This window comes from Notolabrus celidotus, chromosome 3, assembly GCF_009762535.1.
Source record: "Notolabrus celidotus isolate fNotCel1 chromosome 3, fNotCel1.pri, whole genome shotgun sequence".
In the NCBI taxonomy this organism is placed as follows: domain Eukaryota; kingdom Metazoa; phylum Chordata; class Actinopteri; order Labriformes; family Labridae; genus Notolabrus; species Notolabrus celidotus.
In genome coordinates, this window is record NC_048274.1 from 12,454,745 (window position 1) to 12,472,534 (window position 17,790).

General features: G+C 40.3%; 1 protein-coding gene across 1 annotated transcript; it reads left to right on the forward strand.

Moving 5' to 3' along the window:
- The first annotated feature begins 409 nt into the window (after positions 1-409).
- ipo7 (importin 7) lies at positions 410-16,439 on the forward strand. The gene is made up of 25 exons (XM_034680405.1): positions 410-616; positions 2,588-2,669; positions 6,004-6,157; positions 6,261-6,419; positions 7,568-7,724; positions 8,003-8,092; positions 8,208-8,302; positions 8,393-8,477; positions 8,569-8,703; positions 8,850-8,949; positions 9,045-9,121; positions 9,245-9,361; positions 9,763-9,852; positions 9,968-10,133; positions 10,244-10,404; positions 11,068-11,196; positions 12,053-12,119; positions 12,276-12,401; positions 12,571-12,668; positions 12,758-12,853; positions 13,013-13,233; positions 13,322-13,530; positions 13,629-13,835; positions 13,951-14,067; positions 14,900-16,439. The coding sequence occupies exons 1-25, from the start codon at positions 533-535 to the stop codon at positions 14,995-14,997; spliced, it is 3,120 nt and encodes a 1,039-aa protein (XP_034536296.1). The 5' UTR covers positions 410-532; the 3' UTR covers positions 14,998-16,439.
- The last annotated feature ends 1,351 nt before the right edge of the window (positions 16,440-17,790 follow it).

The following is a 17,790-nucleotide window of genomic DNA, read 5'->3' on the forward strand; positions in this document are numbered from 1 at the left end:
TATTGGAAAACACTGAGATTTCGCAATAGTCTGAAATTACTCCACTTACAGATGAGTACCAATTGGTATTATGACCTTTTCTCCAAACCCAGCAGAAGAAAAGTAGCGTTTTTGACACCACTCCTACCAACAGCAGCTTTAAAGATGATTGTAACATTCATGAGCCTCAAAGACAAATGAAAATAAATTATTTATTCTTGAAATTATTAATTTGGACTTTAACAGATGAAGATTATTCAAATTAAATGATGTAAAACATTTAAGTCAACCAGCAGGGGGTTCACCTTCCATTGTATATGAGCATCTGTATATAAGCAGGTGGTACTAATCCAGAAAACTACAACTCCCGCAGCTGCTCTGTCTTCGCCGGAAGTTGGTGTTGCACAAATTTGGCGCTGATCTATCCGGGTACTTCATTCACTGCTTCCTTTCGCGCCGGGTAACCGGAGAGCCGTGCGTCCATGTGCGCAGTGACTGGGAATTGATAGACCTCTGAAATATTAAAATCCGAGCCGTAAACAGAGTTTTCGTGATGGATCCCGAGGCTTTGGTTGAGGCCCTTCGGGGCACGATGGACCCCAATCTGCGGGAGGCCGCGGAGAGACAGCTGAACGAGGTAAAAGTTGAGATTAGCCGTGAATTGTGATGGAGGTTGTGGCGCGGTCTCGGATCGGGGCCTCGGCCGTTCACAACATCAAGATGGTGCGATCACGCAGACTCTGATACCGTTACCTTGACAGATCCAGAGCTAAACACTGCCACTCGACTAGTACACTGTTTTTCACCACAAAAAGAGGAGGTGAACCTTAATGGTTATATTAACAGCAGTAATCGTATTTCGATTACACTCCAGTAATCAACGTTAGCTTCATCTCGAGCCAGCTGTGCCGCTTGTGCTAAACAAGCTAGTGCTGAGTGATAATTGTAAGCTCGTCACACTCAGTTTCGGTATTGTTTTGGCTTTTTTCGGAGCTGACATGGCCTAAGAATATAATGTCTGACGTGTTAAAGCATCAAGTAAATCTCAGTTAACGTGGAACATGTGCTAGTTATCGTATTTAACAGCAGGATTGAGATATCCCTGATGCTGCTAACATTAGCTAGCTAACTTGGTGACTTGTTGGATGAACTGCTTTAGCCTTGCTACATAGCTGCTGCTGCTCACGTGTCACTGTGACAAGCCTCGAAGTGATGACACTCTTTAACATCGGGAACACATTTACCACCGTCAAATTCACTTTATTGTTTATGGAATCTAAGCTTGATATATATACCTTGTAGAAATGTAGTTATTTCATGGCGTATGTTATACAATGTGAGTTCAAAGTTAGCAGAGTGCCATGTGAGCTAACACGGGCTGAGCTAGCAGCACTGTCCTGGATGAGGAAAGATGGGACTAAAAATATATATTTTGTTTAATTCAGTTGTACTTTTGACCTCTGTATTGTGTGTATTGTTAATACACTTTCGAAGTGTTATCAGACAGAATGAGGATATAGTTTGTTGGAATTTAGTGTGAGACAGAAATAACACGTTTAAGACTGGGGAGCTCACTTATTGTCTATTTGTGGACAAAATGTCATCAGAAAATCAAATAACAGTGACTACTATTAAAGAAGACTTCTACACTGACAGCCAATCCCTCAAAGATGACACGACAGTAAAGCTTTAATGTGTAAAAAAAAAAAAAAAGGCAAATCTGCTCATTATTGTTATTATTGCTTGAATAAAGGAAAACCTGCATAGCTTAATTGTATATGGCTTGGGTTGTGCTTTTACACACGCACGCGCTCACACACTGGTTGTGATGGTTCACTTAAATGTCAAAGCAGGGACATGATGATTTTTTTTTTTCAAGCTATGTGCTGAACACAAACCATGTCTGCTGGAGATTGATGGAGTAAATCTGCTGGAGTGCTTTCTAAATCCAGTGCTCTGCTTAGTCATAAAAACTTTGAGTTTGTTCATGGACAGTATCCAGATACAAATCGAGTAAGGCTTTTTTTAAAGTGCCTAAATACCTTACATGACCTTTTGAAAAATATGGTGACACATTACATTACATCTGGAGCTGCACATTTGTTTAAGAGGCGTATTAAAGAAATGCTTTGAATACTGTATGCACTGATGCTTGGCATTCCTGTATGTTTGTTATCAACCGTCTGGAGTCAAATATACATTTAAATGTCTAATCTTTATATATTGATAGAAAGTTTGAATTCTTTGGATCACCAATTGTTAATGTAGTCATCTTTGATCAAGAGATTTGATCAACTTTGAACTAATTGTTTTAAAAAAAAAAACTATAATCTTAACATTAAAAATAAGATTAAGGTTGTCCTACATTAACTTAACCTCCAAAGTTGTTTTTGATAAGTTGAGTCACAGGAAGAACACCTTTACATTATTTAGTAAGCTGTAATAATCTAAGAGTTGAATTTCCAGTTGAACACTTATCAACTGAGCCATATTTAATCTAAAATACAACTTTTCTCAAACAAAACAGTATGCAAAACAGGAAATTACAGATGTTATTCCTTGTCCATGAACTGGTTAACATTCAGCTGTTTTTAATTCTGATTTACAGGGGCACACCCAGGTAAACTTTGTGTCCACTCTGCTGCGTGTCACCATGTCTGATCAGCTGGATTTGCCTGTCAGGCAAGCAGGTGAGTCTAAACCTTGACATGTAAGAATAGTGTTACAGCACAGTCAACAGATTATGTTTGATTAATGCAGCTAAACAATGTATGTTGTTGATTTTGAATGTTACGTGTTTAGCAAATCCCTTAAATGAAAACTAGGCTTGGCTACCTACATGTAACACATCTGTTCAGTTTACATCTAGTGTTTAAAGCCCAGTGTGTGATGAATTTGAAACCAGGGAGGATGCAACGTTAATTTGGGGTGCGAGATGCATCCTGGGAAAAGCTTGGGAATTCCCCTGAAGTATCAAAGGTTGGAGTTTGACCCAGAAGTGCTTGGAGTGGACCAGTTAACCCCTGCAGCAGTTTTAGCTTTGATTTTTACATATATGAGCATACAAAGTTAATAGTTAAACACTTTTTAAGAGAGGAAGTTGATTTTCTATTCCTATTTTAGGCTGCTGTGTTATGACAATACCGAGGAGCATCCACACAGCAGCAGTCAGATGTAACCTACATTCTTTTTGATGGAAAAGGCTATTTGTAAGGTTTTTTTTTGGTGAAGCCTGTCTCCACAAATGTGATGCATGATTGGCCCACTTCCACAGGAGTTACAAATCATACATGCAGTCTGTGGCACTCTGAAATTGAGGGTGGTGTATTTTACTGAAGTTGACGGTTAAGAAAAGCAAGATTTCATTAAAATATTGTTAAGTAAGGCTATGCTACAGGCCTATGATGTCTGATTTAAAATAACTGCAGGGATTATTTCCTGAGAAAAAAACAAACAAGCTGGGGATTAGCATGATAAAGCATTTTATCATAATCTCTTAACTTACAAGACTGAGTGGTGACTGTGATATTTAAAATGTACACTGCTCAAGTAATGCTGTACACTTCATTATTCCAGTTATATGATATCTTGCTTTGAAGATTTTTAAAGTTGAGTATAAAAGATTTGAATTACAGGGAGGAGTAGTGGCTGCATTCTAGGGATCTGGCTGCACAGGTCTTTAATAAGTTGACACAAGTCCTAAACTATGTAGGGAAAAGTCTATTTATTATATTCATATAAATTTAAATGTATAATTAGTGATTCTTTTTTATGATACACAGCCTTACCTGTTAGGTAGTCCTACTTAAGTAAAATGTTGTGAAACTACATAGATGTGTTTTCCCTCTGCACTGTCGGAGCCACATAAGGACACCCTGGCACTGAGCGACCACGATTGCATCTGACTCCAATTTTGTCAGATTGCATTATATGAGATATAGACTAGATATTCCTCTGACCCCAAGTAGAACAGGGGCGCTTACATAATAGTTTCAAAAAGACAATTTAGCGATGATACATGATTCACACTTGTGTTTTGGTGAGGCTAAAGTGCCATGCTGAAGAGCAATGGGCACGTGGAGCTGTTTTAAATATAGCTTGTTTTGCTTTAGTCAAAGGCTGCTCTTGCACGAAGGGAGTAAGCGGTGGGAAAATCAATGTTAATACCTTAACCAATGTTACAGAAAGCACACGTAATATGAAATCACTGCATGTCCACCTCCCCAAATATTCACGGCTGTACCAGTAAATGAAGCTGCCGCGAGCCATTCTTTGCTGCAATGAATTGCTTTTCCAGCTGTAGGAAAAAAATATGTGACGGTGTTAAGAGCAACACCGAGGAGGAGCAGCTCCTCGAGTCCACACAGAGGCTGTCTGAATAAGATCAGGAAAGCTGAAACGTCACTTGTCTAAATTTGTTGTATTGGCAGGTATTCAATCACTCGGGTTCATCCGGTTGTTATTCATTTATTTTCTATTTGGCTCTGTGTTGGAAAGCAACCAACCATTAAAATGCTCTTATGGAAACAATAACTCTGGTTATGTTTAATTTATTTGGCAGCTATTATTTACTTAGAATAAATGAATTAGATTCTTGGTTAAGTTATTTAATAATTTTCCTTCTTTAGAGGGCATGATTGAATGTTGGTTTGAGTTCAATTTGAGTAAGTATTGGCAGCAAATATCAGTGTGGGGTTAGTGTTTTTATTTCTCTGCTTCTTCAGATTTCTTCTGCCTACTGAATATAAAGTATGGAAAGAGATTTCCTGTGTGGTTGTCAAATCAATGAGAAATTCCATTTTACTTCTTTTGAATAAGCTTTCCTCTTTTTGAGGAACTGAGATAAAAATCTTTGTCTGTCAGATGCCAGAGTTAGAAGTATCACCATGTCCCCACATGTGTTAATGTTTGCAATCAGGTGGAGCATGTATGTACTTAAGTCTTCCTGATCCTTGTATTCTTCTTTTCATTAAATATTTTGTTAATAACAGTTCAACTTTTTGATGCAGACATTTTAAAATAAGAAAAAAAAGTGACTGATCCTTTATTTCTCTACTTCATGACTGGAGCTACTGCTTGATGTTTAACATAAATAAATAGTCTGTAATCCTCCATGTAAGTAATGACACAAGGAAAAGTTCATAAAGTAGCACATTGGTGTGTTTTATGTTTTCCTTTTTAGTGTAACACTTAACTTCCCTTGTTAACCCATCAAGCTTTTCAGCCCCACATTACCACGGTTTTCATCCTCCCATCAATCTGACTGATATGACAGGTTTAAGCAGCGTTGCAGGGCCCGGGTGATGGTGTGGTTTGGTGGTCGAGGGGAAGGGGGTTTATGCTCCGTCAGCATTGACAGGCTGGGTTTTGATTGCCTTGCTAGCGGTGTAGACGGTCGTGTCAGCAGTCTGACGTCAGCCTCCCGGCCCTCACTCCTCCATTCCCTCAGATGACTCTCCCTGCGAGCCACAGAACTCTGAGTGGGGCCCCCACACTGTAGATGTGAGCCCAGCTGTCACCCGGGTGCCACATTCAAAACTACTGAACATCAGATGGAAGAATTTAATCCTGCATCTAATTCTCTACTTGGTTCTCCATTTGCACTTCTGTGCTACATCCAGTCATAATATTATAAAAGTAGTTGGTGTGATTGGAGAGGATTTGGCTGTTGAACGAGGCTAAACACAAACTGAGTGATAGGCTCCACTGAAGGAAGAAAGTCTGGTGTTCATCTTAAAAAATGAGGAACCATTTTGATGTGTGAAATATGAGATATGATTTAATAAAGCAAAAGTATTAAACTTATATGTCTTTCAGGGGCCAAAAGTGCGAAGATTTAATCTTTTGAATCTTTTAAATCCTTTACAGAAAAAATCTAACCCACAGATTTGTCTTTCTTCACCTCGTAAAGCCTGACCCCGTCATTAATAAGTTATTAGACTACACTCAAACCACGTTATGAGGAAGAGAAAAACAACCGGAGGTGCCTCCAAGTGCTAAGCCCTGTCTTCTCTCTCTGCATAGGTGTGATTTATCTTAAGAACATGATAACCCAGCACTGGAGTGATGGAGACGGTTCAGGCACAGAGACGCCTGTCAATAACATCCCTGACGAGGACAGGCAGTTCATTCGAGATAACATAGTGGAGGCCATCATCCACTCCCCCGAGCGCATCAGGTAACCACACGTTCTGCTGCCTGCTGGGAGGGAGAGGAGATTTGGTTGTCCTAGTTGTTTGTGGTTTCTGCATTAAGCCAATCTTAAACTTCCTCTACGACAGGGTTCAGCTGACGACATGTATCCACCACATGATCAAACACGATTACCCCGGCAAGTGGACGACCATTGTGGACAAGATTGGCTTCTACCTGCAGTCAGATAACAGCGCAGGGTGGTTAGGCATCTTGCTCTGCCTTTACCAGCTCGTCAAAAACTATGAGTAAGTCACGGTTTACTTTCTTTATCAGGGTTTTCCTGGATCGAGATGAAGATGAGGCGCATGCAGAATATTTAAGGCGTTTTGTATAATTGTGGAATCAGAGAAGGGGTAAACTAAAGACTGTTTTATTTGATAACAATTGTTCCATTTTTAGATTAAATACAACCAAAAATATTAAATTACACAGTCCAAAGCAAACACACAAAAAAAATTCAGGAGGGTCCTATCTGAGGAAATTTTGAGCTTCAAACACTTTATTCCTTGTATTGTAGTGTATTATTAGGCACCTATTTGTAATGAAATTGTACTTGTATATTAAAAGGAAACTTACTTCCTTTAAATAATGAATGTGTGGTACTCCCTGCATGAATGCCAAACTTCACATTCTAGATTTAAAGTGTCAGCACGGCGTGGTCTAATGAGAGAGAGAGGTTCACCCCTCCTCGGCTACTGTTTCCTTACAGAGTTATGAATAATCTGATTTACATATAAGGGGATTCGTTCTTTATGATATTATTACAGTTGGAAATAATAAAGTACCTTTCTTTCTGAAACAATGTTTTTTTTTGATTGTGCACCTTAGACTTCATTTTCTTTTAAATACCATCCCCAGCTCAGTAAATACAGTTATTGATACATCAAGCTGTTTGTAGTGGCGTTGCCTCCGGCTGCCAAAGCCACGAAAGAGCTGCGGGCACGATAACTTAGTTTCATACGCAAATGAAATTAGAGGTGATCCCGTTTTATAGCTTTTAATAAAGAATAAAAGTAAAAGTCAGATGGTAAAAAAAACTGTATGCTCTCACCTAGCACAGCTCTCTGTCTCACTCACTCACCATGTACCAAGTGAGTCGATCATTAACTGACAAGGGAACTATCCAATCACATTCCAGTCGCATTGACCCTGTGCCCTGAATATTCTTTCTTTCCTAAAAAGGCATGAAACACGAATTTAACACGATATTTTTCAAACAAATTTAAATGATCTGCCTCACTGAATGTTGCAGCTTTTTAATAACACAATAATAAACTGTAACAGAGACACGAGGGCTCTCTATATTAAGATAATTACTTGTTTATATGCTGTTTTTCAACAGAGTTGATATTGTGTTTATGATGCTCATGCAAATGTTGTTTGTGTAACACAGATATAAGAAACCAGAAGAGCGTCAGCCTCTGGTGGCAGCCATGCACATCTTCATGCCCATGCTGAAAGAGCGATTCATCCAGCTGCTCCCTGACCACTCCAGTGACTCTGTCCTCATACAGAAACAGATCTTCAAAATCCTCTACGCCCTCTTCCAGGTACTTCTTAAGCTCTAAACATCTCCTAAGTAGAGGCTAATGAACATTAATCTGGATTAAGTTAGATGGATTTGGTTCATAGTTGTTTAGAAATCAATCTGCAGTTCAACACTTCATGCTTGATTTTATTCTCAACCAGTATTAAAAAGTGCTGAAAGAAAAGTAAACTTTGTGGATCAATAGAAGTCTGTGTTTATTCTCAAATTTATAAAATGGCCCTTTTTATAAATTCATATATGGAAAGATCTTCTTTAATTTGAGTCTATTCATCTCTGCAGTACAACCTCCCCCTGGAACTCATCAACAGACAGAACCTGACAGAGTGGATGGAGATCCTGAAGACAGTAGTGGACAGAGATGTGCCACCGGTAAGGAGATGAAATAAATCCATGCTGCACTTATAGACCAGTCACATCTATTTTCTTCACTATGTGCAACTTAACCATAAGCTGATTGTGTCACTGTCGTCCTTCATCCATAAAGGAGACAATGCAGATAGATGAAGATGAGCGGCCTGAGCTGCCATGGTGGAAGTGTAAGAAGTGGGCCCTGCACATCTTGGCTCGGCTGTTTGAGAGGTACATTTCAACAATTGATTCCATTAGTTAAAAAAAACAAAACATCCAAACTTATTCAAATTAACACAATCTATAAAACTTTCTTTGCAGGTATGGAAGTCCAGGCAACACAACCAAAGAGTACACAGAGTTTGCCGATCTTTTCCTCAAGGAATATGCAGTTCCTGCTCAGCAGGTAAGAACTTCACAAGGCATAGAATAAGCTGCATGTCTTTGTACTTTCACATCACAGATATAAGGAAGTTCTTTGTTCTTTTGTTGACTAGGTGCTGCTCAAAGTGTTATACCAGTACAAGGAAAAGCAATATGTGGCTCCCAGAGTACTCCAGCAGACACTCAACTACATCAACCAGGGCATAGCACACGCTCTGACGTGGAGGAACCTCAAACCACACATCCAGGTAGAAATGCAGCAAATCAAATCTGAATATCCTTTGTTACATTTTTGTTTTCTTTTTTAAGATTACAACAAATAGTCTGAAGTGTGGTACCTGACTTACACTGTTGATTCAACTTCCTGATTATAACTCTTTCATTTTGTTTCCAGGGCATCATTCAAGACGTAGTTTTCCCCCTCATGTGTTACACAGACAGCGATGAGGAGCTGTGGCAGGAGGATCCATACGAGTATATCCGCATGAAGTTTGGTAAGCCCAGAAAGCTGGTATGCCTGCAAACAACAGGAACCCTGTGCTTCAGAGATGACTAACCGTTTATCTGATCTCTGCTGTACCTTTTTTAGATGTATTTGAGGACTTCATCTCTCCTACGACAGCAGCTCAGACACTCCTCTTCACTGCCTGCAACAAGAGGAAAGAGGTAAGCTAGAACACCTTTACTGTTACTTTCTCAAATTGATTACTTTTTCTAGCTTAACTGAAAAGAAAAAAGAAACAGACTCATACCTGCTGTGGCTTAAATAATAATCTCTTGTTCTTTTAGGTTCTGCAAAAGACCATGGGCTTCTGCTACCAGATTCTCACTGATCCCGCCTCTGACCCCAGGAAAAAGGACGGCGCTCTCCACATGATCGGCTCTCTGGCTGAAATCCTGCTGAAGGTAAACACGCCTCAGCTGGCATGTTTGCTGTACATCTTTAAAAATCTCAATTTCTCTACTCCAGAGATTAAAAGACGAAGGTGCTGCAAAGACAAATTTCATCTTCACACCCTGTTTTTACATGATTGCCCTTATGCGTTTTAAATGATAGTCATTAGTTGTGAGTAATGGTTTTAACCAGGATGAGGGATGACTTTGCAGAACAGGGTTTCAGTGAGGCCGAATGGAGATGGTGAAAATAAATAGTGGCTTTAATGTGGTTCTGGCTTTAGCTTATTGAGAGTTCTTCTTTAATTTGATCCTACATGAACAAGCTTAGTGTACAGGGTGAGTCTTGTAAACTGAGTTGGACTGCTGTGTATGACATGACTGTTACATTTCAAAATGTCTCCTCTTCACAGAAAAAAATATACAAGGACCAGATGGAGTTCATGCTGCAGAATCACGTCTTCCCCCTGTTCCGCAGTGAACTGGGCTACATGAGAGCCAGGGTAAGAGATCATTTCTACACTAGTGTGGTTTAATTACAGCATGAAGTGGTTTTAAGTGAATACAAACTCTAATATCGTCTTGCATCCTGTTAAATGAAATCATATTTTTTCGTAGGCCTGCTGGGTGCTGCATTACTTCTGCGAGGTGAAGTTCAAAAGTGACCAGAACCTGCAGACAGCTCTCGAGCTCACACGCCTCTGTCTCATCAATGACAACGAGATGCCAGTCAAGGTGGAGGCTGCCATTGCGTTGCAGGTTCTCATCAGCAACCAGGAGAAAGGTGAGCAACGTCAAGTAAAGCCTTAAGGAGCTTCACTCACTGAACATGGATTTTTTTCTTTTCTCTGAAGAACTTCTAATGATGATGTTTTGTGTGCTTGTTTCTTTCAGCCAAAGAATACATCACCCCTTTCATCCGGCCAGTGATGCAGGCTCTCCTGCACATCGTCAGGGAGACGGAGAACGATGACCTCACCAATGTCATACAGAAGATGATCTGTGAATACAGCGAAGAAGTCACTCCAATCGCAGTGGAGATGACGCAGCACTTGGTACGTACTTGGCTGCTTGTTGAGGTCTTAATGGAGCGAACATCCTCTTGGCTGTGAGGCCTGATGAATACCTGCGAGGAACTTTGACCTCAAGAGAATCATACCAGGAAGTCATTCAATTTAAATGTGATGTCATACCTGCATGATGAGGAGATTTCAGTCAGATGTAGAACTGTCAGCTGAGATAAAGGTCAATCAGAGCAACAAACAAAATAATCAGTGCCCAAAAATAGTCTGACCACTTGACAAAAATGCTAGCTAGCTATCTGGGGTAAGATTGTAGGATTATAATTGTCTAAAAATAGCTAGAATAGAAAGTTTTCTTCTCTATGGTCATCAAAAGTTTTTAAAAACTGTGATCAGTTGCACAAAACGCCCAAACATCGTCAACAAAGTTTTTATTTTGTGCCATGTGATTGCTCTGAGATGAAACGCACACATTTCCCATATAGATGGTGACTGTGGAGAGCTCAGCACGTGGCGATGTCACATGCATACTTCATTATTTTAAGAAGAAAGCCTCTATTGGACATGACATTGACGTGTCTGCTGTGTAATTATTATATAGGGATATGAAATGAGTCAGCCTGATGGTGAATTCTATGCACAGTAAAACTCAACTGGTATGACCATAACACTCTTTGTTATCTCTTTCTTTGACAGGCGATGACGTTCAACCAGGTGATTCAGACAGGGCCTGATGAGGAGGGGGGCGATGACAAGGCTGTGACGGCTATGGGCATCCTCAACACCATTGACACACTGCTAAGTGTGGTGGAGGACCACAAAGAGGTTAGAAACATAGCCACTAAGCATGCTGCCCACACACACACATACACACACACACACACATACACACTCTCTCTCTCTCTCTCTCTCTCTCTCTCTTCTGGTTGATCACTCATCTCAAAGCCACTTCATCTGCAGAAGCAGCTCCGGTCTGCTGTAGCCTTCCTGCCAACACACTTCAGCCACCCACCAACTCCTGGGAACACGTTCTGTTCTCACCATGTTCAAAATGACTCAGAGGCTGAGGCTGACGCTAGAAATAGTGCCGGGGCTCTCTGCCACCATGTCTACCCAAAACATAGGACTGCTGGTGCTGCAAGCCAGTAGATTTGACCAAGTGTTGCTTTACACTGAGATTTTTTTTGATTGTATAACAGCTCAGTACTTAAGGTCACAAAAGTCGCCTTGCCCTGTTTTTCTTCTAAGCAGTGAACATGGAAATGCTTAGACAGGTAACGTTGCAGGACTTGAAACAAAAAACACAAGATGGGGAGATGCTCATATTTATTGCTTATGCTCGATTAAATAATCCCCCTCTAAATTCACAAGTATTTTCCTACCTAAAACTAATGTCTGGGATCAGGATCAATAATCATAGAATCACTGCAGTGAGTCTGCAGTAAGAGAAACTGGATCCAGATTTGAATGAATTAGGAGTTTTTGTGTTAAATGATCTTTTTAAAACTGCTTTACTTCACACTTTATGTGCTTCTCAGTAACGCACTGTGTATATAAAGCGAAGTGCTTGATGCAAAACATGTAACTAAAATTATGGCTCTTGCTCTTAAGTTCCCTCATGTTGGATGGCCTTGTTTTATTGATACATTTCTTAAATCCTTTAATCCTTATGTTGTTTCAGATCACTCAGCAGCTGGAAGGCATTTGTCTGCAGGTGATCGGTACCGTGCTGCAGCAACATGTACTGGGTAAGCAGGACTGGTCCTTCCTGTGCCTCCACATTCCTTTTGCGTGTTGCTTTAATACTTTGTCTTCCTGTCTAAGACCTGACTTATTGATAATAACAGACTATGTTTATCTCCAGTGACTCACCTTCTGTTTTTCTCTTTTTGCTGTTCTCTCAGAGTTCTATGAGGAGATCCTGTCCTTGGCTCACAGCCTGACCTGCCAGCAGGTGTCGCCACAGATGTGGCAGCTCCTTCCTCTGGTGTACGAAGTCTTCCAACAGGATGGATTTGACTACTTCACAGGTACATAGTCACATTGGCATTCAATTCTTAGTTAGTCACATGAAGAATACAGGTTTTAAAATATTTTTTTTAAAGGATGCTAGTACTTAATTTCTGAGCCAACATCCTGAGTGTGTTCATACAGGAAACGTTTCTACTTCTCACAAAGCAACATGTGTTTCCTCTCCAGATATGATGCCTCTCCTTCACAACTATGTCACAGTGGACACAGATACCCTCTTATCTGACACCAAATACCTGGAAATAATCTATAGCATGTGCAAGAAGGTATAATGCTGCACTAAAAAAAGCATGATGTATGAGCCTCATATTTGTGTTTTAGTGGGAGGTTTACCTTACTGTATCCCTTCTCTCAGGTCCTGACAGGAGATCCAGGAGAAGACCCAGAGTGCCATGCAGCCAAATTGCTGGAGGTGATCATCCTGCAGTGCAAAGGTCGTGGGATTGACCAAGTGAGTCAACTTTTTTATATTAAACCTTGGGCTGGTGAGCTGAAATGCAGAAGGTAGACTTCAAGTCTGCATTCATTCCTCAGATGTGAAATGATTGTGATGTAATATTCATAATGCATGTCTCCACTCCGTTGAGTTAATGTCTTGCTGTTGTTGCAGGTTGTGCCCTTGTTTGTGGCTGCTGCGTTAGAGCGTTTGACCCGGGAGGTGAAGACGAGCGAGCTGAGGACTATGTGCTTACAGGTGGCCATCGCAGGCCTTTACTACAGCCCCCCTCTCCTCCTCAACACCTTGGAGAACCTACGCTTCCCAAACAACACTGAGCCCATCACTAACCACTTTATTACCCAGTGGCTCAAAGATGTCGACTGCTTCCTTGGGTAAGAGTTTCATGGACTGTCTCAACTACATTTAAAGGCAGATCTCATGGGAGGAAGTATTTATTCTAAAGTTGTGCTTCCCTCACAGCCTTCATGACAGGAAGATGTGCATTCTGGGACTTTGTGCCCTCATTGACTTGGAGCACAGGCCTGGGGTCGTCAACCAGGTGGCCGGTCAGCTTCTTCCAGCAGCCATCTTACTGTTCAACGGCCTCAAGAGGGCGTACGCCTGTCGAGCAGAGCATGAGAACGACGAAGACGATGACGATGAAGATGGTGAAGATGAGGATGACAATGGTAAGGCCACTGTTAATGAAATCCGCAGTCTTGCATTAGATGTAATGTGAAGGAAGCAATGGTGACCTGTTTTTCCTCCCTTCTCTGCATGACTACAGCTGAGCTGGGCAGTGACGAGGATGACATCGATGAAGAGGGGCAGGAGTACCTGGAGATGCTGGCGAAGCAGGCCGGAGAAGATGGAGACGATGAAGACTGGGAGGAGGATGATGCTGAAGAGACGGCACTTGAGGGCTACACTACAGCTGTAGATGATGAAGACAACTTGGTGGACGAGTATCAGATCTTCAAAGCCATACTACAGAGTAAGACGCCTGTTAATGAAAACTTGTTACTTTGTTTTTTGCCTGAAACATTTGGTAAAATGAAAATGTGAATGTTTTAAATCAATCACTGATGTGACTGCTCTGTGTGACACAGATATCCAGACCCGTGACCCAGCGTGGTATCAGGCACTAACACAGGCCCTTGATGAGGAGCAGGGCAAACACCTTCAGGACATAGGCACACTTGCAGACCAGAGACGGGCAGCACATGGTGAGCGCCAGCTGAGAAAGAACCAGAATTTTCCAATTAAACTCTGATAATGCATTTCAGACGAACAATAAAGCTGTTTTTCCTACATGCTACATCTCTTCATTATTATTGCTACGGATTCTTTTCATTCTTAATACTAAAGGTTACTAAAAGCCAATCATCTCTAGATTCTCTTGCAGTAAAAAGGTTGTTGTTTGCATTACATTACAAGGTTAACTTGAAACCAGTTTAGATTTAGCTTAAAGGAACAGAAACTGAAGTGTGAGAAGATAATCTTGTTTTCTCCTCTATATTAGGAAGGCGTTAGTTTGTCCGAATGGCCCTACTTGCATGGTGCATGACTGCAGGACTGGTGATGAACCACTATCCACAGTCCACCTGGACCTTTGTTACACAATGTTCCCCGTTGCTCTTGTTTGTTTTTTTCATAATGTTCTGCTGTTTTTGACTCCTAGTGAAGAACTATTAGGCAGAGCATTGACTTAAACACCTGAGCGGAAAGCAGCAGAGCAGTTTGCCAAGGGGGAAGAAAACACAAGTAGTGTATGATGGGGAAATAGATTTGAGTTGAAAAATAATACAAAAAAGTAGTTGTCTCAAAGTTAGGTTCCTTTATGACCAGTTTTCTCCAAACACTAATGTAGGAAAGAAGGATTTACAGGCCTTGTGTTTCAAATTAAATCATAAATGGCACTAGCATCACTGACATTAAAATGACAAACCTTGGCAGCAGCTCCGTAGTAAACAAACACTGAGGAGTAGAGCACCCTAAAACAATGCTCTTCCTGTTGTTGTTTATGTTCTTAAACCCTTCCTTATTGTCTGATTACAGAATCCAAGATGATTGAGAAACACGGCGGGTACAAGTTCACAGCACCAGTGGTGCCATCTACTTTCAACTTTGGAGGCACTGCTCCAGGAATGAATTGAGTCATCTGTTCTACTTTTTATTACTCTGTGACTGATTGTAGTGAAGTGAAAAAAAGCTTGTGTTGTTCCCTTAAGTAGTGGTTCCAGAACTGGTTCTTCTCAGTCATTCTTCAATCTGTCAAATGGGAAAATAAGCACCAGAAGATGTGGGAAAGCAACCAAAATGCAACCAATGGCTGGGGAAAACAAACCAAGAACTTGAGCACGATGCAGGAGAAGAAGCTCTGAACAACGTTGTCTTCCGGAGCCCAGTGTAGAGGGATACCATGACGGCAACTCTTTTGTTTTTTTTCCCACTTAAACAAATTTGGGGGATTTAACAGTTAGATATTGATAATGGGACTTAATATTTCATTATCACTGATGTGGCCAAACGGCCCTAATATGATTATACCTCTGGTAGTGGTGATATCTATGTTATTTTCTGCATAAACAAACATGTTTATGTAAATACAAGCCAAGGTTATTGATTTTTCAAGTAGCCTTGAAAAACCAACCAGAGGCATTTGTAAGGTGTTAACAGCTGTATTCATATGTAGCATATTGGATACTTCATAGCACTATGTGATGCCTGATCTCTGTAAATTAATGACTAGCACTTTCATATTGTTCAGGTCTCCTAGCCTTCTGTATCAGACTGCAAATTTTTTAAATTGAAGACTATTTAAAATGAAAACAGCTGTAACTTTGTTACTTTGCAAGCAACTTGTGTAATGGCTGGTTGTCACGCATCTGGTTACAGAGTGGATCAGTGGGCAACTCAGAAACATTGATTTCAGGAAAAAAGAGAATGCTCTTGGTGTTCAGTAAGGCTACAGGACATGTGTTTTTGAGCACTGAAAGTACAATTGAATACATCATTGAAGCATGTACAATTGGACTTATCGTGAAGGTCTCAAGCTTTTGGTTGGTGTATGGATGAACCATCTATATATACAACAACATATTAAAAAAAAAAAAAGCTAAGGGAGTTTATGAGCTTGAGTGTTTCCTTACACCAACACAGATCTCTGAATACATTCTAGAACGCATTAATGAATAGAACTTTCTGGGTTTTTTTTTTAGACTGCTTTGTTTTTCACACTTGCATAAACTGCATTGACACGCAAGCCCGGTCAACTAAACCGCACAGCATTTCTGGAACGAAATATCAAGAACCCATCTCTGAAACTTGTATATGGACATAACAGGCACCGGATCCAATAAACAATACAAAAACACTGCATTATAAAGCAGTTTGATTAAGGTCATATTCAAGGTGACAGGCCTTTTGTTTTTCACATGAAAACGTTTCAGCTTTTATCAGCAGGAAAAGCACACAGCTGAGTGACAATGAACAATGGATGAGTTCTGTTATGTTGCTCATAGAAACAAAAGCCTCATGTCTTAACTGTCTGATTATTACTAAAACACATCCTGAATAAAACAACAATGGGCTATTTTGATGTATTCCAAAATCGATGTCACTCTGATGGTGTCTGGGTGGATCATAATGGCATAAGCTAGCCTGCTAGCTAGAAATGGGCAAAGGTGTAGAAAGTAGCAGCTGAAAATGGGGATCACTGTAAAAACACATTTAAATTTATAGATTTATATGGCTTCAAATGTCAGAAAATGTAATATCCCCAAATCTGTCTTTTTTTCTTACAAAATTCAGTCTTCGGGTGAAAAGTATTATGGGGCTCTGTTTTTAAAGTGCACACTGAAAGTAATGACATTTCTCCACATTTAGCTCCAAAACATTTTTTAAAAACGTGAATTTTTAAATCACATTTAGAGCAAAATTTGTGATCATTTTATTTTGTTAGGACAAATACATTTAAAGGCCCTATGAGGAGTTTTGAACTGGCTGAGAAACAGACTGAAAATGATACTGATGCCTCTTTATGACCTTCAATAGCAAACAAGACCATCAGCAGCAACACTGACACCTTCTCTGTTGTCATTTTTAATGCCTGAAACCGCCCTGAGGGGGTAGGTTTCAGACCAGATGATGGACATCTCGCTTCAGAAACAGCCTTTATCCGACTATTTTCATGGAAAATAATCACATTGCCTGATAAAGTTGATTGTTAAAAGACAACAGGATGAGGTTTTTGTTGAAAACACTACTTTTGCATATAAAGGACAAGAGATAAGAGGTATCACTTTGTCCACAAGGGGGCGCCAGAACTGATACAAAACAAAAGTTCCTCACAGCAGCTTTAAGTTGAAATCAGCGTTAATTATTAATGTTTAATATAAGTCTAAATGTTGAATATAAATCAAAATGTTAAATATAAATATTAAATGTTAAATATAAATGTTAAATGTTGCTCTGCGATCCTAAATATTTGGCTAATATGCTTTTCACTAGCAAGGACCACGCCACACAAGGATATAAGTTGAACATTTAATGAATTAGTTGTGCGTGGTGTGCCCAGCAGAAGGAGACTCAGGATGGGGGTTCCGTCTCAGCGTTATCCTGCCGGAGCTGATCTTGACCCAGGTTGTACCTGGAAGTAGACAGGGCATAGAAGGAGCGAGCACAAGTGGAGTAGGAGAGGACAAGGAAATAGGTTAAGTGCAGTAGAGTAAGGTGAGGGAGGGTGGGTTGAAGAATCACGGACAAGCAGTTGGAGTAGGCTGGCTACGTTTAAGAAGGCTTGTCAGGTGATTGAGGGTCTGGTTTAGGCGTGGTCCTGCTCCCGAATCTAAGTTAACACCTTAACTTCATTTATTTTGGTACTTCTGCTGGGTAGCAGTGTGAATAAGCATGATATCTTAATTTTAACATCACAGAGCAACAATTAA